The sequence below is a fragment of the Hyla sarda genome, chromosome 5, assembly GCF_029499605.1.
Source record: "Hyla sarda isolate aHylSar1 chromosome 5, aHylSar1.hap1, whole genome shotgun sequence".
NCBI lineage: Eukaryota > Metazoa > Chordata > Amphibia > Anura > Hylidae > Hyla > Hyla sarda.
This window is the reverse complement of record NC_079193.1, coordinates 93534476-93560448: the sequence shown is the minus strand read 5'-3', so window position 1 is coordinate 93560448 and position 25973 is coordinate 93534476. Positions and strand designations below refer to the sequence as shown.

General features: G+C 40.3%; 1 protein-coding gene across 8 annotated transcripts in view; it reads left to right on the top strand.

Moving 5' to 3' along the window:
- Positions 1-25973, top strand: part of SATB1 (SATB homeobox 1) — a 202213-nt gene that overhangs the window by 159668 nt on the left and 16572 nt on the right. For 7 of the 8 annotated variants that reach the window (XM_056519940.1, XM_056519939.1, XM_056519946.1 and 4 more), the window contains 2 exons: positions 4385-4597; positions 12407-12562. In XM_056519940.1, coding sequence (XP_056375915.1) covers positions 4385-4597; positions 12407-12562 — 369 coding nt within the window. The remainder of the gene's footprint in view (positions 1-4384; positions 4598-12406; positions 12563-25973) is intronic. The other variant, XM_056519943.1, reaches the window with a different exon arrangement.

Here is a 25973-nt window from a genome sequence, read left to right as displayed (position 1 = left end):
CTATATTGATTTAGTACCACTTTGTTCATAGAGCCTACCTATTGTTTCCTTGGAATTGTTCTATGTCAGCAAATGTTCACCAATTCCATATTTTTTATACTTAAAAATGTTATAGAATCTTATATCAAGATGTACCTATTGACTTCTAGTCACAAATTGTATCCAACATAGGCACCCGTTTTTAAATCTTTTTTCGTTTTCGGCCGATTCGTATGGCAGATGTAAAAGTGTGATTGACTACGACTTTTTGTCCTGAATCAAAAATCGATTAAAATCATTGTGATTTTTTTTTTAACATTACTGTCTATATAAATCCTAAATTACTTTCATCCGTCTAAACAAATATTATTTTTCCCCTGCACATGCGCATTAGCTTCAGAATTGTCTAGAAAGATTGAAAAACATAAAAAAACTAATATTTTAGTTTTTTAGTATAAAAGCATGCTACCATCTTAGAGATAAGATTTTTGGACACAATTTAATGCTATATTTTAGCATAAATTTAATACAACCGTAATCCATCCATTTTACAACCCATTTTACAATTTTAAAAATTTTTTGTATTTTTCACAATAAGTATTTTTCACTATTAAAGAGGTTATCCAGGAATAGAAAAACAGAGCTACGATCTTTCAAAAACCGCTCTCCATTTGTTGGGTGTTGTTCTGCAGCTCCGTTCCATTGAAGTGAATGGAGCAAAGTTGTAAAACCACACAACCTGGAGACAGACTTGGAGCTGTTTAAAAAAAAAAAAAAATTGGCTTTATTTTTCCATTCCTGGATAACCCATTGAAACGCTATAGTGAAACAACTTTTTGTGCATACATACCTACACTATCTTTATGGCCATAGGGGAACATGTATCAAAACCTGTCCAGAGAAAAAGTTGCTGAGTTGCCCATAGCAATCAATCAGGTTGAAAAGGCCTCCAAAAAATGAAAGAAGCAATCTGATTGGTTGCTATGGGCAGCTCAGCAACTTCTCCTCTAGACAGGTTAGGACCCCCCCCCCCGTATCTTTAAGGTCAAAAAGTTAAAGTGACATATTCTTTAGAGTGGGAAAAAAAACATCTTTTTTGGTCAGAAAAAATAGCCATAAAAAAGCAGTGTTTAATGCAAAAATGGCTGTAAATTTGCCAAACATTTTCAGACTTTCTTACATTAACAAGTATTAGATTATGGTTTAAATGCAGAAAATATAAACCTCAATTATAGTAATAATTGGTTGGTTTGTCAAAATATTACCGATAGTAAGCCAAAAGCTGACTCAATCGATTGCTTCCGATTCACTAATGTTCACAACTATCAGGTAGGTTACTTTGATTAGCCTATATGTCCTTTCCTTGCAATATTGTTGCAAGTAGCTGTTCTCTGCTGCTTCACTGAGGTTGGATTTTCACTTTTAGTGGTGGCTCAATAGTGGTGGCTCTTTTAAGAAGTGTGAAAGGAAGAGAATGAGAAGGAATAAAGAAAGCTGCATCCTCTTTCCCTCTGCTTTTCAGAAGGAATTGTTTATTCAAACCCCAAATCCTTTTTCCTTGAACATGCTTATAATTTTGCTTGTAGACACCCTTCGATACCCCAAGTCTTTTCAATAGCTTCCTTAAAGGGGTACTCTGGTGGAAAACTTTTTTTTTTTTTAGCTCAAAAATTAAAAAATCTTAATCCTTCCAGTACTTATCAGCTGCTGTATACTACAGAGGAAATTCTTTTAATTTTGAATTTCTTTTGTGTCACGACCACAGTGCTCTCTGCTGACACCTCTGTTCATGTCAGGAACTGTCCAGAGCAGGAGACAATCCCTATAGCAAACCTTTCCTGCTCTGGACAGTTCCTAAAATGGACAGAGGTGTCAGCAGAGAGAACTGTGGTCGTGACAGAAAAGAAATCCCAAAAGAACTTCCTGTGGAACATACAGCCGCTAATAAGTACTGGAAGGATTAATAATTTTTAATAGAAGTAATATACAAATCTGTTTAACTTTCTGGCACCAGTTGATTTAAAAAAAAGAGTTCTACCGGAGTACCCCTTTAAAGCTTGGGACAGCAACTTAAAGCAACCAATGCTGAGCTTGCATTTTTAGTACATTCTTACGTGAGGGTGTAGGAGCTTGCCTTAAAGAAAAAAAAAAATCTGTTTATGTTATTCAAGTTGGCTTGATATGTTTAGCAGTCATATGAATATGATTATGGACCAGTAGTAGCCACATCATGTTCTTTAGAATATACAAAGTCTACATTGACCTACAACAGTTGTACAGTTTATAAAGGGAAGTGCAGCTTTATGTTCTCTGCTGCTGTTAGTAATGTGTTTCCTATCAGAATAAAGATAAGTGTAAGATTGATAAAGTCTCTGAATCACAAGTGACTGCGCTCACAGACTATAAATGAGATGCAGCGTTCAGCTGCCGTCTGTTTTTGCAACGCTTAATAAATTACATGCCCAATTAATTGCCATGACCCCATCAATAATTGTTGGGAGGTTATCTGGGCTGCGATGATAAAACTGAAGGCTGTGAGTTACTGCGTGTATTTATCTTAACCACTGTAGTTAATAGCGTTTGGTGTAAGACAAGTATATGCTTTGTCGAACTTTTATTGTTAGAAGAACTTGAACTACTAGAAATGTAAGAATCTCACAAACTTGAGGACACACAGGATTTAGATTTTTCTATAGTCGGCATGTGTTGAACCTACTGCTTACTGCTGCCACTTATACTAGAAACACTTGGTCAAGTGTCAAATGAATAATGCCCAACTCATTCTTTCAAAGAGATTCTTCCTTCTAGATAAGTGTGACTCCATCATTTCTCTGTATAGGAGTTATGTTACACCTCCCATATCTCCCCAAGGACATAAGGATGGAGCATGTTAAAATCCAACATGTTTGACTCTTCTTTCCACCAATAGTTGTCATTAAAGGAGAGTTGAGGCATTACATGTGGGCAGTTTGGTCAACTTTAATGTTTATAGTGACTTTAGTTATCAAAGTGTAACAAATAAATCATTATGAAGTTCATTAAATCCCATATGGTCTTTCAACAAGATTATATATCAGGAAGATCTGTGACAAGTACTGTAGGAACCTTGGTCGCGGTTATTAGACATTTAAGATCCAATGTAGTTTAAAACAAGGCTTCAGAGCTGTTCAGTTAAATGTACCATAAATGTACCAGGACCATTTACATAAATTTGATATACATTGAGACTCATAAGGCATACACTGGTAGCATATGTGAGTACTGTAATTAAAGGGGTACTCCGCTGCTCAGCGATTCGAACAAACTGTTCCGAACGCTGGAGCATGCGTCGGGAGATCGTGACGTCATAGCCCCACCCCCTTGTGAAGCCACACCCCACCCCCACAATGCAAGTCTATGGAAGGGGGCATGACAACCGTCATGCCCCCTCCCATAGACTTGCATTGAGGGGGTGGGCCGTGACATCACAAGCGGGTGGGGCTATGACATCATGATCTCCCGAAGCAGGCTCCAGCGTTCGGAACAGTTTGTTCCAAACACCGAGCAGCGGAGTACCCCTTTACATTTTTCTTTTTAGTCGTTTTTCCTAAAGGTGTTTGTTTACTTGTAGTTCAGTTCCAATGATTAGAGTAAATGAGTACAGTAAAGATGTGACCCACTCTGCACTTACTAGTTAGGCTAGGTTCACCGCGTCAGAGGCTTCATTCGGGGCAGATTAGGTTGAAGAGAAATTAATATTGCTGGACGGTCTACTGCATGACAGACGAGTCACACTTTGATGGTGTCTGTTGGTGTTGGGGTTTCTGTCTTCAAACAGAACCAAAAGAATACTGCATTCAGCGGTTTTATTATTTAAACTGAATCTATGAAGGAGACCCAGATGCTGTCTCCAACGCAGATGTGAATGAAGCCTTAATTTGTTTTAAATGATTTTTGTCCCATACTCTTCCAACAGTTTGTGAATTATTTTCATAGTCTTGTAAGTTATGTCTCTAGTGCGTGATAGAAGTCCCAAGAACCAATAATACATATGTGTTTGGCACAGATCAGTATCAGTAGAATTGTTCTCACCTTACTCTCTCTTTATATGGGTGTCTGATATAAGACCAATAAGATTAAATAACTCTACAAAATCTTCTCCTTTTTGCTTTTAAAAGTCATGAGATTGAGTTGATATTTTGTTGTTTTGCGCTATCAGATAAGTGTAAGTTTACTAAACTTCCCAGTTTAGAATTGCACTTTTTCATTTACATGTTGTCCTAGTTTTGTCTGTTCTCTAATTTCCAATATTTTATCACGTTCCTTTCTCTATTAGCCGTTGTCCTCTATTCTTGGCAGGAGAATGCAGTTAGGTGCAGTGGCGTCTCATTTTTTACAACTAATATGTTGTAATCCCTCGATTTAGGGCTTGCTCTCGGAAATTTTACGAAAGGAAGAAGATCCCAAGACAGCATCTCAGTCATTACTGGTAAATCTACGGGCAATGCAGAATTTCTTACAGCTACCTGAAGCTGAGAGAGACCGAATTTACCAGGATGAAAGGGAAAGAAGTCTAAATGCAGCATCCACCATGGGTCCAGCACCTCTGATCAGCACACCACCAGCCCGTCCCCCACAGGTAACAGATGTAGTAACTAAACAACTGTGATAATCTACCCAAAGTTCCCTTCAGATTGTAGCATAAAGCCTTTTAACTAGTGTAATTCTTTATAATCCTATTACTTTGCTAATAGCAGATGAACGATGAAAACATTTGTCTTCCTGCTTATGACCCTATTAAAATCCTCCTGTCCCTGCTGATAAATTCTATAGTGTGAAACATATATTCTAGCTGCCTTTCTCTTAGAAGTTGATTGTCAATGATGGGAAACGCTCTCTCCAGCCCAACTTTATCTGCCCCTAATCTCCTTGTTCAATAGCATCCTGACAGACACTCAACTTCCTTTCCTAAAATGTTGCTCTCTGTTAAGATTGAGTTGACATGTTTTTCTGTCTTGTGAAGTTATTGGTTGTTATTAGATGTTTGCAAGTATTTGCTTTGTGGATACTTCTTTAACTAGTTATTTGTTTTAATAGCGTCCTTGTTAGGATAAGTTATATAATCTATCTTCATTGGGCACATTCTTAAAGCACTGTTTATCCTTTGTCCACCAGTGTATGTACTGATACAGTTGTATCTATGGTTCTTACCTTTGTAGATACATTGTTTATGCATGGCTGCCACATGGCATGGGAACGCTGCAGCTCCCTTGCGGAATTATTGCTGCAGGTTTAGGAGTAGTATATGTAAATCTGTATTTGAACCTCAGCAAAATCCACAACATCTACAGATTTATTACTTCCCCATTGAAGTCAATAGGTAAAATGTGCAATAAATCAACAGGTTATTCACAACATAATTTGACATGTTGCAGATTAATAATCCACACCGCAGTCAATTTCTGCACAGGTTCTTAGCTGAATTTTTTCTGTAATTTGTGGATTAGATTTTTTGCAAATCCCATCTGGAACTGTAATGCACTGCGGAATAATCTTAACCATATCCACCCCCAGTTAACTTACCTTAAATTATGAGGATTAAATCTACACAGACCTTGTTAGTGGTCTTTACACCTGTTTTCAGTGTAGGAGAATGGGGTCCTCCGGGACTGGAAAAATGTTGTTTGCTTTTTTCCAGTAACAGCACCACTCTTGTTTATGGGCCATGTCTAGTATTGAATCTCATTGCCATTTACTGTAACAAGTAGGGCACTATTAATCTAATAAATCCTTTTTACTCTCCCAGAAAGCAGTACAGCAAAAGGACATTGTATTTTAAGAACCTGGCAAGGTAGGAAACGATTTGTTTCTAGTGGCAACCAGCAGAGTTAAGAATGCCTCTCTGGATAATCTAGCATATGCTGTTTTGGAGTTATTCAACTTCTGATGTAAAGTATATGTAGATATCAACTGTAAATGATCTTACAAATGGCTTGTATGGTTAATTTGCATATTGCTCTATGAAGTGTTAGATCAGTTTACTCTTTGGTAACCTCTGCCTATCTGTTATTTGCATACTTACGATTAAAATTTGCATCCTGGCGGATGTTGCATGTACTCTATTAAGGTTCCTATATGGAAACTTTTATATATTTAAGTGCTCTCCTTACATTCCTTGCAGCTTCCCTGTTGGTCTGTAAGCTGACACAGGCAGTTTTTGATCAGTTTATTGGTATTTAGGCATTTCTCAAGGGTGACCTTACTCTTGGGAGTATATGATGCTAACTAATAGTAGACACACTTTTGGGGGGATTTGAATTGAAATTCAACCTTTTTACTTGCAGTTGCTGATAGCAATGACTTGTCAGGTTGTCCAGGAGTTGGTTGCAGGTATTATTAAGGTTGCCATATTAAAACTGCCAGATTAAAACTGGATTGGCAACCCAACCAATTTCTGGAGTGCTGGGCAACCATCTAAAGTGTATGATATGTGTTCAGCTGACCTTCATTCAGCGAATAGGGAGGAAAAGGATTGAACATGTTGAATTTTTGCATGTCTGATATGTAGGTAGGTGGTAGGGGCTTTCTTCTTTCTCCAATAACAACATTTGCATGCTTGGCCAAAGCACATTTCAATGGTGTGTCCATAGCCCAAGAGATAGTTGCCTAAAAGTTGTCTAAATGACTATAGATGATATGAAAGATCACCTATTTGATACATTTATGGGTAGAAAATGCCCCCCATTTTCTCAGACCAAGAGAGACGTAGTGGCTTTAGCAGATAGAAGAACATTTGTGGCTTAGAGGTATTAGCTTCTTACTGTTTTATTATATTGAAGACCTGTTCTTTTATTAAGTTGATCAGTGTGCACATGGGCTTTCCTGGCACCATTCACATTTATGTCCTAATTGTACTTGGCTCTTCCATTAAGTTTTACAGGGTTACTTTTTCTGCTTTAAAAGAGACATACCATTTATGGAAAATATTGCTTAGACGCTTATATCCACATTCAATGTACATAATAAAACCGATGAGTTCATCAAACACAAAAGCCTTTTTTCTTGACATACGGTAGAGTTTACAGCTAATGATTACCAAAAGTCTTCCAGGAGTCATAAATAACGCGGGTCGGCGATGGTGGACAGGAGGAAGCTGCTACCGTTATCCACTAATGTATTGCAAGAAAGAGAGCAAATTTCCTTATTGAAAGGGAACATGGTGTGCTAATGGCTTAGCCTACTATTAATGGACTTTAGCCTGAAGTCCAGTGAAGGATCCTTTTAGAGATAAGGGGATTAAACGGACTCCAAATCATAAAAAATGTGATTCCCAATAGAACTCCGGTGATTCAATAATTAGTGTTGCCTTAGGCTCCACTGAATCATAGTGCGCTGCTTCTGTATGTCTCGCTGGCTTAGAGGATTACTAATATCATTTGAAATGTCTAATAATATTACTGATTCTTTGTGCAGTGTTAGATTTGCTCTAACAATGATTTAAAATGAGGCAAGATTTGTTTGCTTTAGACATTTGCTGTTGCATATGATAGCTGGGATTTGAGATGATAATCCATTTATCAAGCAATGAGTCAACTGTAAATTATGGATTTGTAGGAGCTAATGGAACTTAAGTTGAGAATACTGTACAGTCAAGCTATATAAAAGCAGTACAAAAGTATAGTAAGTGATAAAAGTAGAACAGAATGTTAGTATAGCATGTGAATGGGTGGCGTATGCAGTTTATCTAAAACAGGTAGGGATCTAAAGACAAAAAAAGTGAATAAATTGTAAATTATCTAAAGCCTATTTCTGTAAACAACTGAAGAGTCTCAAAAAAAATATCTAGCATGTCTGTTCTCCCTCTTTTGCATATTTTTTTGCTGCCAAGTGTCTTAAAGAACTACAAAAGATTCATCAATTGCTTTAAAATTATTCCATTCTTTTGATGTAAGTCCAACAACAGGTATCACAATCTGCATTGAGACTGATAATACAGAGACATGTAGAAACGATTATTGATGCATTCATGCACACCTTAACATACAGTACATGTCTGTCAGAGGAAAGAAGACGGGGCTTACAACTTTTACTTGCAAATGTCTTACGCAAATCCTTTTCGAGCTGATAAATCTCTGCTGCGAGACTAATGTGGAATAATATTTTTGTCGTTTTAGTGCTTAACCTGTTTTTTTTTTTTTTGTAGTTTTTTAGCTATATTAAGTAGTTATTATAAAGTGAGAATCTTAGGATTGTGTATTTAGCGAAGGTTTATGTTTTTTTTTGCTTTGTTTTTACTATAAAAAAATTTTATAAATGTTTTTTTACACTAAATGAAATAATTAATAATGTGGTATTCAGTATCTGCAGGGATGTGGAATTTCTATCGCCCGACGCCCGGGACTAGCAGTTTTGGGCGCCGGGCAGGTGAATTTGTCCGGCCCTTAGCCCGGCTTCGGGCAAGCAGGGCCGGACCTGACAAGTGCGGTGGCGATCTGCAGTTTGTATGGAGCGGGATCCCGACTCCTGCCCGCTCCATACTCTGCAGCCTGTGTCCTCGGAAGCAGAGCAGGGGAGATGAGAAGCTGTGTATGTCTTCTCTCCCCTGCTCTGCAGACGTGCGGGGGGAGATGAGGGGGCGTGGCTTATTTCTCCCCGTGCAGACCTGCGTCCTCTGTCTTTGCTCCCCGCACGTCTGCACGGGGAGACTGCATGCGGCGCTCTGTAGTATGTATGGAGCGGGCTCGGGATTCCTGCCCGCTCCATACTCTGCAGCCCCCGGCTGTTCACAGTAGCCGGGGGCCGCCGCTAATAGCCAGCATGCGCCGCGGCTGGCTATTAACCCTTTAGATCTCCCTTCACATCTCCCTTTGACAGCGGCGTCTAAAGGGAGATGTGAATGCTCCCTGGTGGGCTAGTGGGGTGGATTGCCCCCACTATGGAGGTAGCCGGAGGACTTACCTCTGCTTCCTCCTGTCCCGCCTCTGTCATTGATAGATCCTGGCTGGACCAGGCTCTATCAATGGATCACAGAGCTCACAGATTAATAGAGTTCAATAGAACTCTATTCATCTGTCTGAGGAATCTAATGATTCCTCCTATAAATGTAATAAAGTGTAAAAAAATAAATAAATAAAATAAAATAAAAAAGTTTTAATAAAAGTTTGAAAGACACACATTAACCTAGTGGTCTTCAAACTGTGCCCCTCCAGATGTTACAAAACTACAATTCCCAGCATGCCAGGACAGCCGTTGGCTGTCCGGGCATGCTGGGAGTTGTAGTTTTGCAACATCTGGAGGGCCACAGTTTGAAGACCGCTGCATTAACCCCTTCCATGTTAAAAGTTCAAATCACCCCCTTTTCCTATATAAAAACATGTAAACATAATAAAAATAAACATATTTGGTATCGCTTCGTGCGTAATTGTACAACCTATGAAAATATAACATTATGTATCCCGTACGGTAAATGAAAAAAAAATACCAAACCACAGATTAGAAATTTTTATAATATCCCAGAAAAAAAAGTTAAAAAGCGATTAAAAAGTCAGATCAATCTCAAAATGGTACCGATACAAAAAACAGATTATGGCGCAAAACATGAGCCCTCATACAGCCTGGTATGTGCAAAAAATAATAAAGCTACAGGGGTTAAAAAATGGCAATTAAAAAAATTTGAAAAAGTCCAGAATTAGTAAAACATGACGTAAACGATACAAATCTGGTATCGCTGTAATCAGGCGCCTAAAGTATAAAACTAACATGTTATCTGACCACAAGGTAAATGGCGCAGAAAAGAAAAATCACCAAATCTGCTAAATTATCTTTTACTATTTCAATTTCACTTCCCCAAATATATATATATATATATATATATATATATATATATATATATATTTGGTTCGGAGAATGTTATTGAAAAATTAAAAGGTATCATTATAGTAGGTAGTTATGGCTATTATAGGGCAAGGAGGAAAAAACGAGAGTGTAAAAGCGAAAATTGGCCGGACAAGTAGATCGTCATGAGGGACAAGTAGATTTTGCTACATTTTAGTCCCGTGGACAAGTAGTTTTTTATAAAATTTCCACACCCCTGATCTGGCAAGTGGCCTAGCACTCTTGTATATGTGATCTACTGTAGAGATGTAACATGGAGCTTCTGGGTCTCATGGAAAATGGCACCATATTTTTTAATATTGCTGGCTTCCTACATAGGAGTGAGGCATGGGGAGGCAGGCATGGCTGCTACTTTTGCATTCCCTAAACTAAAGTAATGCTACAGGAGATTTTTCTATTGTGTATAACACAAAAACATGAATGCAGGTGTTTTGACTTGTTGGACTAAACTACCTTCTAGGCAAAATACCAAATAGTCCAACCCGAACATACTCTGTAACTTCATCCACAAAATGTGGGCTGCTATAAAAAAAACTTTCCACATGAAATGATGCTTTTGCCCATACATCTCATGTGGGAGCTTTTGCCCTCACTCCTCCAGTTGGCAGCTCTGTGCATTGAGGCTCTATGACACACCCCTGGCTCCCACAGCAGGCTGAATGACAAGCCACGAGCTTTCACAAAGCCCTGTTTGTCCTACCGACACTTCCTGTACTTTGTCCCAGTAAAAAGACACACAAGCAATAGCTGCAGGAACAAGACAGTATTTTTTCACTCAAAAATATACACTTTTTTAACTAATGTAAATATATATATATATATATATATTTTAACTAATATATATTACAGATATACACATAATGTTATTGGTTCCAATTACAGTACCCCTTTAGGTCACACAGAGCGCATCTGCAACGTAGTTTACTGACAGCAGTCACAAAAGCAAGCTCCCTGCTGTGGCTGAGTACTTCTTTGTGTCCGCTCGGAGCGGTGGATTTCCCTCTGTGCATCTTCTAAAAGCAGGTATTGTGTCTACAGCTGGAAATCCACACAGAGCTACCCAGCCGCAGCAGGGAGCTCACTCTTGTGACTGCTGTCGGCGCATCCTCAGCATCATACAAGCTGCAGATGCGCTATTTGTTTGTTTTATAAAATTCTTCTACTCCCCATAATGTGCTATTTTGATGTTATTCTTTCTAGGAATGTATGACAAGTTTGATAACTTGGTGTTGTCAGTTTGGGGACATGAGCTACACTGTGTGACAATGACCAATCAGTGTTCACAGTATAGGGACACACCCATAATTGGTAACACCCGATTGTTAGTTTAGTTAGATATTTGTCAGAAAAATAACATAGGGACAGCACAACACAGAGCTATAAGTAAATATGTTCCAAAAATGTAAGTTAAGGAATACAGATATTTACTAAAATGAACATGTCAGAAGTGGTGACTGGTTCTTTATAAATACATGTATAAATCTAAATTATCCGAGAGAGAAACAGAAGGCACAGTCTATTTATAATCAACCTATAATGAAAAAATGTACTGTATATGCACAGTCTAATAGTGTCCAGTGGCCGTAGCTGATAATATGAATACTGGAGGGGTGCTAAGTTCTATGAAAAAAGAAAGAACTTCAAATCTATCAAAGAGAGGTGAACTTGCACTCACCGACCATGTAGTAGATTTAGATCCACGGGACCTCTGTGCGGCAGGGAGACGTTAGGATGGGAGCGCTCAGAGGCTAACAGCCGTTTTCGCACGCACCTGTGTGCTTCTTCCGGCCTCGCGGAGGTCCCGTGGATCTAAATCTACTACATGGTCGGTGAGTGCAAGTTCACCTCTCTTTGATAGACATGTATAAATCGGTAGAATGATTGCCTAATGTACACAGATAGAAAGACCAAGAATTTGTTTTAAGCATTTTAAGTGAAAATCATGTATCCTCCTGACAAACTGCAGTCTGTTCTGAAATGTAAGTGCAGTAGATAATATGAACGGGTAATGATGTAGGCAAGGAGCATAAGGGCAAGGTTAGGCCATGTTAAAGGGGAAACTGTAATGATGATAGAGATCCATGGAATCTAGTATGCCGCCATTGTGCTTTTATCACAGACATAAATCATCACGGTTATGTTACATACAAGATAAACCAGTTGAAAACAGATGGTTAAATTCTTTCACGTTAATTGCAGAAAGCTTTGCGTTGTACATTTGCACGGTCCTGTGAAAATATCTGGCTTGGTGCCACCAGACTTGCTCGATAACTTTGCTATTGCTTGTTGTTGTTTTACAGTGAATACTGTACTATTACCTAGTAAGATGTGAAGTGCTCGGAAAACTCTAGAAGGGACTTGACGTTGCCTTTAATAAAGTAGAATGTATGATGTTCAATAAAATAGACCTAAAGAATATTTCAATTGAAATGGGTTTTTTCTTGTTTTCTGTTCTTACAAATGAAAAATAATTAACAATAACATGTTTAAAAAATAAATAAAAATATATATGCGAATCTGTGAGTAAATATCCTCTCCCCTATGTTTATTCCAGGTCAAAACAGCAACCATTGCAACCGAGAGAAACGGAAGCCTGGAGAACTGCAACATGAATATTAATGCTTCCATCTATGATGAGATCCAGCAGGAAATGAAAAGAGCTAAAGTATCCCAAGCACTATTTGCAAAGGTTGCAGCTTCCAAAAGCCAGGTACATAATATTCATTTGAAGAAAAAATATTATTCTGCTTTCTGTACAGATCTAAAATGGTCAAATGTTTGAGAGGTGGATTTATTGCATTGGACACAGGATGGTTTCTTAGCCTTATTGTTCCCAGAACATTAAATCGATTTATATTTGTCACAAAAAACAATATGGACACTTATAGGTTATATTCAGACTGGTAAAAAAAAAAAAAAAAAAGTAAATATTTTTGAAATTGGGAAGGATTGCATCATAATAGTGCTTGTGAAATTATGCACCAGAAATGACAACACCCAATACTGAACGTTTCCTTTATAATAGGGAGAATGGGGTTTGGGGAAGGAGATCAATTTCCTCCCCAGATTACTAGATTGCTTACTTATGATAATTCTAATTTATTATATATAAAAAAATAAATAAATAAAAAAAAATCAATATTACAAGTAAATGTTTATGGCTCCCACCATAATTTTTTGCTTGGAAGAATTTTTTTTCTCGAGAGGGTTTGTAGCCCCGTTTTTTGCTAAATTATTACTTTATACTGTTACTATGTGATTATTTGTGATGATTACTGCAAGAGGCCACTTTCCTGAGGGCATATTTTGGACAGTATTTAGAAACCAAAACAAAGACTGGGTCCAAAACAAAGAAGCGGCACAGATCTTTCCATTATGTTTCCTGTTTTGTTCCCACTTCTGGTTTTCAGTTATGAAAACTGATGGATCATGCTGACCAAAAGTTATCTTACAACTTACACAGGCCTTACAAAAGCTGCAGGGGGTAAGGTAAATACTTAGTGGCAACACCTACAGGCGCTGTCAGTGCCATTGGTGGTTGTCATGTCTGGAAAGCCAGCATCTGTTAGACTGAGATAACTCATTTGACTAGAATAGTAAAGAACCCCATTCCAGAAAACTACCCACGGCTGTATGTTCCTAAAACTACAAATGATTATTTGTGTTTTGGAAAATGGTTAATATTGTGACACACCAAACAGGGGAACTTGCCTTTAAGGGGTACTCCGCCCCTAGACATCTTATCCCCTATCCAAAGGATAGGGGATAAGATGTCAGATCGCGGGGGTCCCGCCGCTGGGGACCCCCGGGATGTCGGCTGCAGCACCCACTTGTTGCGGTTTCGGAAACGCTGGAGGCTTCGGCTCCCGACCATGGTGACGTGAGATTGTGATGTCACGACTCCGCCCCCCGTGTGACATCACGACTCCGCCCCCATGTGACGTCATGCCCTGCCCCTCAATGCAAGTCTATGGGAGTGGGCGTGACAGCCGTCAAGCCCCCTCACATAGACTTGCATTGATGGGGCGGGGCATGATGTCACATGGGGGCGGAGTCGTGACGTCACGATCTTCCGTCAACGTGGTCGTGAGGCGTTAGGATGAGAGCCTCCAGCTTCCGGAAGCCGCAACAGGTGGGTGCTGCAGCCGAGATCCCAGGGGTCCCCAGCGGCAGGACCCCCGCGATCTGACATCTTATCCCCTATCCTTTTGATAGGGGATAAGATGTCTAGGGGCGGAGTGCCCCTTTAATGGAGTTAGGTAAAAGCTTCTTCTGAAATAAGAAGGCACAGCTCTCACTGCCACATTTTTACTACTCTGTACTACTGATACTATCCCAGCCGGATCCAGCCTGAACCCCATTCATTTCAATGAGCCGACCAGAGTCAAGCGCTGACTCCGGTTGTCTCATTTTTGCCCCGTATACAGCTTTCTGACCGGACCTAAAACCGTGGTATACCGGGGAAAAATGAGACAACCGGAGTCAGCGTTTGACTCCGGTCGGCTCATTGAAATGAATGGGGTTCAGGCTGGATCCGGCTGGGATACGGGAGCGGACGGTTTTCGCCCCTCCCACCGGATCCAGCAACCTTACACTACAGTATCCAGCAACCTTACACTACAGTAGTGTGAAAGCACCCTTAGATGCCATAAAGGGTTTAATTGTTGGACACACAGCATGCCTGGCTCAATAGATTTAGAACACGTCTCTCCCTTTGCAGAATATGGTTCGGCATTTATACCAAAATCCGCAGTGGTCCAGACCAGTGTAATGCCAGGTTGTCCATAAGGATAGCACATTATCCCTCGTCATCCCGTCATAGTGCTGCTAAGGGTGTATAGAGTGGGCTCTGCTTCATTCTCAGCGATCCCCATCTGATTCCAGTAGCTAGGAGCCGCCGCTAATAGCTGGCATGTGACAATCGCCGTGTCCAACTATTAACCCTTTAGATCACTGCTGTCAAAGCTGACAGCAGCATTTAAAGGGACCTTTAAACAGTTCCTGGTGGTCTAGTGGGGTGGATCACCATCTCCCGCAGTGCGATCTCATGGGGGGTGGGGGGACGATCCACTGTAGAGGTAGCCATCTGTGACTGCAATTGATAGAGCCTGTCTGCAGCATGCTCTACCACTGGAGTGCAGATCACACAATAGAACTGCGTAGATCTGTATGAGGAATCTAATGATTCCTTCTAAAAGACAGACCAATAGTGTAAAAAAAAGTTAACAAAGGTTCAAAAAACACACATTAACCCCTTCCATATTGTTCCTGTATACGCCCCTAAGCTGTCAAGTAAAGCTGGGTTCACATCAGGTTTTCCCTCTCTGTTTAGGGGAGTATATACATTAAACTGAAACTGTAACTGCTGCCTAATAGTGAGCTTTTTCCATGGCATAACCCTTAAATAGAGGCTAATATTGCCTCTGAGGTGGTGAATGCTACTGTTAGGTACCTGCTTAAAGGGGTACTCCACTGGAAAACATTTTTCTTAAAGTCAACCGGTGCCAGAAACTTTAAACAGATTTGTAAATTACTTCTATTTAAAAATCTTAATCCTTCCAGTACTCATCAGCTGCTGTATGCGCCACAGGAAGATCTTTTCTTTTTGAATTTCCTTTCTGCCTTACCACAGTGCTCTCTGCTGACACCTCTGTCCATTTTAGGAACTGTCTAGAGCAGGATAGGTTTGCTATGGGGATTTGCTTGTACTCTGGACAGTTCCTAAAATGGACAGAGGTGTCAGCAGAGAGCACTGTGATCAGACTGAAAAGAAATTCAAAAAGAAAAGAACTTCCTGTGGAGAATACAACAGCTGGTAAGTACTGGAAGGATTAAGATTTTTAAATAGAAGTAATTTACAAATCTGCTTAACTTTCTGGCACCAGTTGATTTAAAAAAAAAATGTTTTCCAGTGGAGCAGTGCATCCACAAAATTGCGGACAAATTGCGCCCACATTTTTAACATTAATGTGTGTGTTGTATTTCAGTTAATGGGAAAGTTGTTGTCTGTGCACCCAACGTACAAAAATATGGGCACATTTGCAAAAACCATTTTTGTGTATCTTGTACACTGACCTATATCAGCCAAAAAGAGGCCAAAGAACAATCCCTCTATATCAGGAATTTCTCCAAATACATACTAAACGTAGGGGAAAAACTTCACGTGAACCCAGCCGAATTCTTCAGTTATGCAAATATATTTACCTTGTTTTTGAGAGTGACATCCCGTACAGATGTCTAACAAATGACTGGTTTACGAGAGACTTAAGGAAATGTACTGCATACTTGTATGAGAGAATTACCTTGCCGTAAGAATTTATTGCCCTCTAATATTTTATGCCGGTATGTTTCAGCTATTGATATTCATTGTGTTAACCTTTTTTTCTGCATGTCAATGTTGTAGCTGTATTTCCATATACATCTGATGTACTATTTTTTATGAACTGTACACCCTTATATGCAATTTGTTTAGATTGACTTGGGAGTTGATGCACCATGTGAATTGTAGATTGTTGTTCTAGGCTCCACTTTGGATTTTTGTAATGTATTTTTGGAATAAAGTTTTCAACCTTGTGAAAGTTGCAATTGTCTAATTCAGCAGCAATCTGCAATTCTTTTATATTTTGAGTTTTGTTTCATACTTGTCAGACATAGTTGTTTTGGGCGAGGGGAATACTGATCTGAATACAGACCAGGGCTCTGGTTTATTCAGTGGTGTAATTCAGTGTTTTCCTACCACAGTGCCTTTAGCTGTTGCAAAACTACGACTCCCAGCATGCCCGGACAGCCAAGTGTTTCCTGGTTTGGAAACACTGTTCTAGTCCCTAATTCCTCCCCCCCCCCCTTATTTAAAACAGTAAAAAATGTCATGAAGTGCTATTTTGTCCAATAAAGAATGAAAACTACTAAAATAAGGCTCTGTTCACATCACATTTCTCCAGTACAGAGGTTTACATTGGCAGCTTGTATTAAAGATATGCCAAGGTATACAATGGCATACCGCAGTGGGCCCACTGAGGTTAATATACTGAAAATGTGTCTACTAGTGACTATGTTCAGTCCATTTCCTAAACTGTATATTGTGTATATAGCACTACTATTTAGTCCAAACCATACTATTGAGTCCTGAAAAATAACCGTATACAGAACATGGTCACTAGCAGTCTATGTTCATTCTGTAAACTCAATGAGCCCATTGCCAGTATGCCATTGTACACGTCTGCATACCCTTATGACAGGCCACTGATGTATATCACAAACGTAATAGAGAAATTATATTTCAGTCTGATCAGCAAAGCTGAGTGAGATCCTTGCCAGACGTTGCTATGGCTGCCATATCAGATGTGTTGTGATCCCAAAGGTGGGACCCACATCTGACGAACATTCATTGCATATCCTATGGATATGCCATAAATGTCCCAGATGGGAATACTCCTTTAATGAAAACCTGATCCAGAGAGCTCTGGATCTCAGACTGGGAGACAATACAGAAGCAGTTCAGGGACAACTGTGAATGTCCTTGAGTGGCCCAGACAGAGCCCTGACTTAAACACAGTCAGACATCTCTAGAGAGACCTAAAAATGGCCTCCATTGTGAGCCCCATCCTATCTGATAGAGCGTCAGAGAATCTACAGAGAAGAATTGAATAAAATCCCCAAATCCAGATGTGCAAACCTTGTGGCATCATAACCCAAAAAACTGGAGGGTGTAATCTCTGCCAAAGCGGCTTCAACTAAGTACTGAGCAAGGGGTCTGAATACTTATGTCAAAGCAATATTTTTTATAAATTTTTTACCAATAAATTAACAAAGATGTCTACATTTCTGTTCACATTCTTATTATGGGGTGTTAAATGCAGAATGATGGAGGGTATTAGATGTTTTTTTATTTTAGCCACAACATTACAAAATGTAAAAATAGTGAAAGGGTCTGAAGATTTTCCAAATGCACTGCATTTACATTACTCACCATTTCCAAGATCCCTACTTGAGCAAAGTGAGTGGAAGAATTGTCAACTGATATAGGAAGAGTCACTCAGGAGAGAGTTCTGTGCTGCAGTATATAGCTCACAGATGATTGCCAACAGTGGTATATTGCTATGAGCTCCCTGGTGGGTTAGAGTGAGAGTAGCTTAGGTTGAGTTCTCAGCCTCTGATTGTAATATCCCTGCTGGTCTCCACAAGCTGGATGCCCCCCCCCCCTCTATGAAATGGGCAGATGGTAGTGGCCAGGGTGGATTTCCGGGCCTATGTCCTGGTGGGCCAGTGCCATCTAAGAGAAACATTAGCAGCTCAGGTAGGACTTGGTATAGCATGGAGTGGCAGGGACTGTAATTAAAGGCCCAAGATGATTCCGTGCATAGTGACTGTACCTAGAGAACGACAGGGAGTCCATTTTATTAAGTAGGCTCCAGTAGCAAATAGGGTCACCTACTTTTCAACTGTATATGGGGGTTAACTGGCCTTTAGAAGACCACTAAGCAATGTTATTTGTTTAGTACAGGTCAGGACAATCAGAGCTCCCATTTAATTCACTGACTGCTAGCAAAGATCTTGAAATGGCATTAATTTGATAGGGTGTCTCTGTAGGAAATGTTTAAAAATCTGCTCCATTCATGTGCGCTGCAGTTGTTTCCAACCTTAAGGTATTGGCCAAATTTGCCTGCTTACATTCTTCTCCATAACATCTACCTGCAGAGATTCTTGAATAGACACCAATAAAAAACAACTGAAAATTAGAGGTGCACTGGATACCTGGCCCCTGGATTTAGTCCAGCCTCCCTGAATGGAGATTTCCTTTTATCTATATGAAGTTAAACTGAAATATTAAAGGAGAACTCCGGAATAGGAAAATTATCGTCCATACTGCCGGCAGTAAAGAAATAAAAAACGAAACGTAAAAATAAAATTGTTCTTAAAGGGGTACTCCGCCCCCAGACATCTTATCCCCTATCCAAAGGATAGGTTATAAGATGTCAGATCGCTGGGGTCCCGCTGCTGGGGACCCCCGGGATCTCGGCTGTGGCACCCCGCTATCATTACTGCACAGAGCAAACTCGCTCTGTGCGTAATGACCGGCGATACAGGGGCCAGAGCACCATGACATCATGAGGGGGCGGAGCCGTGACGTAACTATGCTCCAGCTCAAAGATCCAAGTGAGGGGTAGACCTACAAACTGTTATATAGCAAGACAACTCAGCCCATAAGGACCGAGTAAGAAGTCCACTTTTTATCCCTCACTATAATTTAAACTAAAACTTAACTTTTTTTTTCCTATGTGAATATTAATGAGCTGTAGGTGAATTTAAAAAACCCAGCACTCTATGCACCAATATATTCACACATTTTAGTATTAGCGTCCAGCAGGACTGACTTCCTATCTTTGTATAGCACACAGTCCTTATGGGCTGAGTTGTCTTGCTATGTAACGATGCTCCGGCCCCTGTATTGCCCGTAATTACGCACAGAGCGAGCGTGCTCTGTGCAGTAATGATAGTGGGGTGCCACAGCTGAGATCCCTGGACCCCAGCAGCGTGATCCCAGCGATAAGATGCTAGGGGCGGAGCACCCCTTTAAGGCCCAACTGGGCTGAGTCCTTAACCCCTTAAGGACCAAGGACGTACCGGTACGTCCTTGGTCCTGCTCTTCATATATAACGCGGGGTTACACAGTAACCCTGCGTCATATCACGGCGGGCCCGGCGTCATAGTGAAGCCGGGACCCGCCTCTAATAGCGCGCAGCGCCGATCGCGGCGCCGCGCGCTATTAACCCTTTAGCCGCGCGCTCAGAGCTGAGCCGCGCGGCTAAAAGTGAAAGTGAAAGTTCCCGACTAGCTCAGTCGGGCTGTTCGGGATAGCCGCGGCTAATCGCAGCATCCCGAACAGCTGACAGGACAGCGGGAGGGCCCCTACCTGCCTCCTCGCTGTCCGATCGCCGAATGACTGCTCAGTGCCTGAGATCCAGGCATGAGCAGTCATGCGGCAGAATCGTTGATCACTGGTTTCTTATGAGAAACCAGTGATCAATGATGGAGATCAGTGTGTGCAGTGTTATAAGTCCCTATGGGACCTATAACACTGCAAAAAAAAAAGTGAATAAAGATCATTTAACTCCTCCCCTATTAAAAGTTTGAATCACCCCCCTTTTCCCATAAAAAAACACAGTGTAAATAAAAATAAAAATAAACATATATGGTATCACTGCGTGCGGAAATGTCCGAGTTATAAAAAAATATCATTAATTAAACCGCTCGGTCAATGGCGTGCGCGCAAAAAAATTCCAAAGTCCAAAATAGTGCATTTTTGGTCACTTTTTATATCATTTAAAAATGAATAAAAAGTGATCAATAAGTCCTATCAATGCAAAAATTGTACCGTTAAAAACTTCAGATCACGGCGCAAAAAATGAGCCCTCATACCGCCCCATACACGGAAAAATAAAAAAGTTATAGGGGTCAGAAGATGACAATTTTAAACGTATTAATTTTCCTGCATGTAGTTATGATTTTTTCCAGAAGTCCGACAAAATCAAACCTATATAAGTAGGGTATCATTTTAATTGTATGGACCTACAGAATAAAGATAAGGTGTCATTTTTACCGAAAAATGTACTACGGAGAAACGGAAGCCCCCAAAAGTTACAAAACAGCGTTTTTTTTTTTTCAATTTTGTCGCACAATGATTTTTTTTCCCGCTTCACCATAGATTTTTGGGCAAAATGACTGACGTCATTACAAAGTAGAATTGGTGGCGCAAAACATAAGCCATCATATGGATTTTTAGGTGTAAATTTGAAAGAGTTATGATTTTTTAAAGGCAAGGAGCAAAAAACGAAAATGCAAAAACGGAAAAACCCCCGGTCCTTAAGGGGTTAAGGGGTTAAATAGTACTTTCTGGAGCCAGTTGATATGGAAAAAAAAAAAAAAAACTGTTTTCCACAAGAGTACCCCTTTAATACCATTGCTTCTAAACCTGAAGCCAGTTACAAGGACTATGGACATGCACATTATATATCTGTCCTATGTAATACTATACTCAATTTGCTTCACTAAAAAGCGAAATCTAGTGTAATAAACAATGAGTGCATACTATAATTCATCATTTTATATCAGTTTTAGGTGTTAAGCCATTCCCTACCCTAGTAAGGCATCATTAATGATCCAGCACAATGCCTTAACATAAACCTACCTAAAAATGCATGTATTTACCAGCAAGTTGCATTGCGCTTTATAACTATTTTATGCAAAGCCACAATTGCAGCAAAAGAGCAACAGAATCCCTTTATTTTTCACTACAATTTTAGCAGTGTGTTTGTCATAGTATTATTGTACCCTAGTGTGATTGTACCCTAAAAAGCTTCATGGTATGTTCACACGTACTATATATAGGCTAAAGTTTTTCTACTGCAGATTTTTCTCCTAGATCGGCAGCAGAAAATCAGCATAGAATTGTATGTCGGAGCCTACCCTTAGTATGTATCACGTAAGAGTGAAATGCTGCAGATTTGTTGTGTATGTGTTGCAGTTTTCCCAATCAACTTAGGGAAATCAAAATCTGCAACAAATCTGAAGCATGTTCACAATAAATTTGTAGCATTTCAGCCCTGTGTGATCATAACCTAATATGCTGCAAAATCTACACGTCCAGACAAAATATGACACAAAGTATAAAATAAGTCAATAAAACACTATACTTTTCTATCCTGGTGGTCTTGTGGCAGTGCCACTCTGGCAGGTCTATCTGCACCCGACCTCCATAGATGATGCCTGATCACATGTAACAGCCTATCACATGCTTCAGTGGTCACATGCCAATAGTCTGCTGAATTCCAGGTGTATGGAGACCAGAAAAGCATTGTCACGGTAGCACCAGGGCATGTGAGGTTTTTGTACAAATTTTCGGGCTAAATGTTCTGCAAACTATGCATTGGATTTGCTGTGAATTTTTCCACAGCCAATCCCACTCTTAGGTTCAGAATCTTTTGTGGACTTTCTCGAAACATTAGACTATTTATAATGTACTGTTACAGGCACGACCCGATTTCTAACAGGGACATACCTGGATTTCTCTAGCTGGAATGAGATGGACTGCGGTAAATTTTAAGTAAGTGAATTGTTGATTCTGTGGCCATTGGCAAGCCTTAGAAGAGATTTCTCAAAACTACAACAATAGAGAGAGGAGCAGTTCCCCCATCACATTTCACCGCTTCACTTTGCCCCGCACTAGTTTTGATGAATCTCCCCCATTGTGTGTCAATATATATATACACACACAAACAAATGGCCATGTAAACAGTTGAATCTCGAATGCATCCCTTCCCCTTAATCAGACTGAAAGCGGTAATTTCGGCAACGTGTTTCTTTTATTGTCGCGCTCTAAACAACAGTGCTATTTAAACATTAAACAGAGTTGTTTATATTGGTTCACTGCTCAGCATGTCATACATCAGGCCACTGTCATCTCTTATGAAGTGTAAAATTCTGTCATGAATCATGGCTTGTATATCAGAAATTACTGTAATTTTGATTGAAAATTATAGGGCTTTTGAAATGTTTCTAATTGTGATAGAATATTTTGTTTATCTGGAAACCTGAATTCTCTTTTTAGATGTCTTTATTCACGTGTAAAAAACGCATATGAGATGTTTAGCTTTTGTGTGTGCTGGGTTGTTTTTAAGCTCAATTTAAAATGGCCAAACATTTATTAATTATTTTACTCTGTTTTGTTATGATACAGAAATACAGGGGCAAATGCTTATTTCACCAGAATTTCGGAAGTTTATTTCAGTCTTATAACTGGAGACATTTGAGCAAGTAATTTAACAGTGTTGATTAGTGTGTTATTTGTATATGGATAAATGCATAGCATAGCACGTCTGTGTCTATGCCGGTTGTGCGGCATGTGTTGTATGCTGTATGCGAATGCTGCTTTTACATAATCTCTCTTGTGTTGTATGCAGTTTTGATCCGATGAGTGGTGGTGCCCACATGTACCCACAAGTTAAAGGGGGACTTCGGCCCTAAGACATCTTATCTCCTATCCAAATGCAAGCCTATGGGAAGGGGTGTGACCTCACAAGGGGGTGGAGTCGTGACGTCACAAAACTCCATCCCCGGGGTCATGAGTCTTCAGACACGGAGTGATCATCGCTTTGTGCAGCTTAGACAGGTGGTTGCTGCTTGAGAGATCCTTTGGATAGGGGATAAGATGTCTTAGGGCCGGAGTACCCCTTTAAGGGTATATTCACACGTACAGTATTCTGCACAGGTTTTCTGCGCAGCATTTCAAGCTGTGTTCAGTCATTCAGGTTACATTGAAATCTGCAGCAGAAAATCCTGCGCATCAAATCTGCGCAGAATACTGTACGTGTGCATAGACCATAAAGGGGTATTCCAGGAATTAAAAAAAAAGCAGGTCTAATTTAATTCAGAGTCTCCATTTTGGGTGTGGTTTTACAACTTGGCTCCATTCACTTCAATTGAACTGAGCTGCAGAACCACACCCAACCTGGAGACAAACAGAAAGAGGTCTTTGAAAGCAAAGGCCTGTTTTTTGATTCCTGGAATACCCCTTTAAGTGAGTGACACATGGCAAGAATGTTAGTGGCATGTGTGCATCAGGCACCCACTCCAAGTATGCAATCCTCTCTCCTTTAGATGGAAAAAAGTTAGCTCTCTTATGCCACCTTTTGGCATCAGCTATCCTCTAAGCCACTGTCTGACCCATAAGAGAGTCTCCTCCAAAAGCAAAAAGCACCCATAATAAATTGGGAGAATGGTACAGCATGGCTGTGGAGCTGGTTCGGAGTGTGTCCAGTGTGCAGATGGCATGCTTTCAGTTTATGGGATGTATGTGTCACATTTAGAACCAGTGTTCTATATTATCTACAAAATGCAGGCACTATGGGGTTATTTATCAAAACCTATGTAGAGGAAGCGTGGTTAAGAGGCCTGTGAAAAATAAAGGAAGCAATCTGGTTGCTGTGGGCAACTGCACCACTATTCCTCTACACAGGTTTTGATAAATCTCCCCATATGTTACTAAAGGTTAGGCTGCTAGCATTCAGTCCAATGTCAGGCCTGAGAAAAGTAATGGTGTAAGTTTGAAACATTGCACTGAAGACAAGCAAATGAATCCCACTCTTTGTTTTATTGTTGATGTTTTTTTGCACTTATTTGAGTGCTTTAGATTATTGTTTATTATTACAACCACCTTACTTCCTGTCTTTTTGGCTATGATTATAGTACAAGAAGCTACACGTAGTAGAAAGTGCCATTGGTACATATCCTTGTTTTAGTTCACTTTGTAAACATGAGAAGATAGTACAAGGTGTCTTAAACCACAAGAAATCTGCACATGTAAATGTAATAAATGTTACATCTCACCGGATAAGACTGTGTAAGATCAACATTATCCAAGCCTTAGGTGGGCACTATAGATTGTTTCTATATCTAATATTTCTAGACAGCATAAGGCTATGTTCACACTTACATTCATCAACAGAGCTTTAGACATGTTAATATTCAATTTTGTCCTCTAAAAACAGAGAATAGTTTAAACAGCTTACATTGTTATAGGAATCTTATTGCTAGCACAGAACTGATTTATCAGCCTCATTGTAGCACTGGAGAAGGGCTGTAATACAACTTTTACAACTACATACACTGCTCAAAAAAATTAAGGAAACACTAAGATAACACATCCTAGATCTGAATGAACAAACTAATCGTATGAAATACTTTCATCTTTACATAGTTGAATGTGCTGACAACAAAATCACACAAAAATTATCCATGGAAATCAAATTTATCATCCCATGGAGGTCTGGATATGGAGTCACACTCAAAATCAAAGTGGAAAACCACAGTACAGGCTGATCCAACTTTGATGTAATGTCCTTAAAACAAGTCAAAATGAGGCTCAGTAGTGTGTGTGGCCTCCACGTGCTCGGATGACCTTCCTACAATGCCTGGACAGTCTGTGGTGCAACGTGGCATTGGTGGATGGAGTGAGACATGATGTCCCGGATGTGCTCAATCAGATTCAGGTCTGGGGAATGGGCAGGCCAGTCCATGGAATCAATGCCTCCCTCTTGCAGGAACTGCTGGCACACTCCAGCCACATGAGGTCTAGCATTGTCTTGCATTGGGAGGAACCCAGGGCCAACTGCACCAGCATTTGGTCTCACAAGGGGTCTGAGGATCTCATCTCAGTACCTAATGGCAGTCAGGCTACCACTGGCAAGCACATGGAGGGCTGTGCGGCCCCCCCAAAGAAATGCCACCGCACACCATTACTGACCTACTGCCAAACCAGTCATGCTAGAGGATGTTGCAGGCAGCAGAATGTTCTGCACGGTGTCTCCAGACTCTGTTGCATCTGTCACATGTGCTCAGTGTGAACCTGCTTTCATCTGTGAAGAGCACAGGGCACCAGTGGCGAATTTGCCAATCTTGGTGTTCTCTGGCAGATGCCAAACCACCTGTATGGTGTTGAGCCCTCATACCACCCTCATGTCTGTTTCTGTTTCTGACCGTTTGAGTGGACACATGCACATTTGACCTGGCATGCTGGAGGTCATTTTGCAGGGCTCTGGCAGTGCTCCTCCTGCTCCTCCTTGCACAAAGCAGAGGTAGCGGTCCTGCTGCTGGGTTGTTACCATCCTATGGCCTCCTGATGTACTGGCCTGTCTCCTGGTAGCGCCTCCTTGCTCTGGACACTACACTGACAGACACAGCAAACCTTCTTGCCACAGCTCTCATTGATGTGCCATCCTGGATGAGCTGCATTACCTGAGCCACTTGTGTGGGTTGTAGACTCAGTCTAATGCTACCACTAGAGTGAAAGCACTGCCAGCATTAAAAAGTGACCAAAACATCAGCCAGGAAGCATAGGAACCGAGAAGTGGTCACCACCTGCAGAACCACTCCTTTATTGGGGTGTCTTGCTAATTGCCTATAATTTCCACCTGTTGTATGTCCTATTTGCACAACAGCATGTGAAATTGATTGTCAATCAGTGTTGCTTCCTGAGTGGACAGTGTGATTTCACAGAAGTGTGATTGACTTTGAGTTACATTGTGTTGCTAAAGTGTTCCCTTAATTTTTTTGAGCAGTGTACA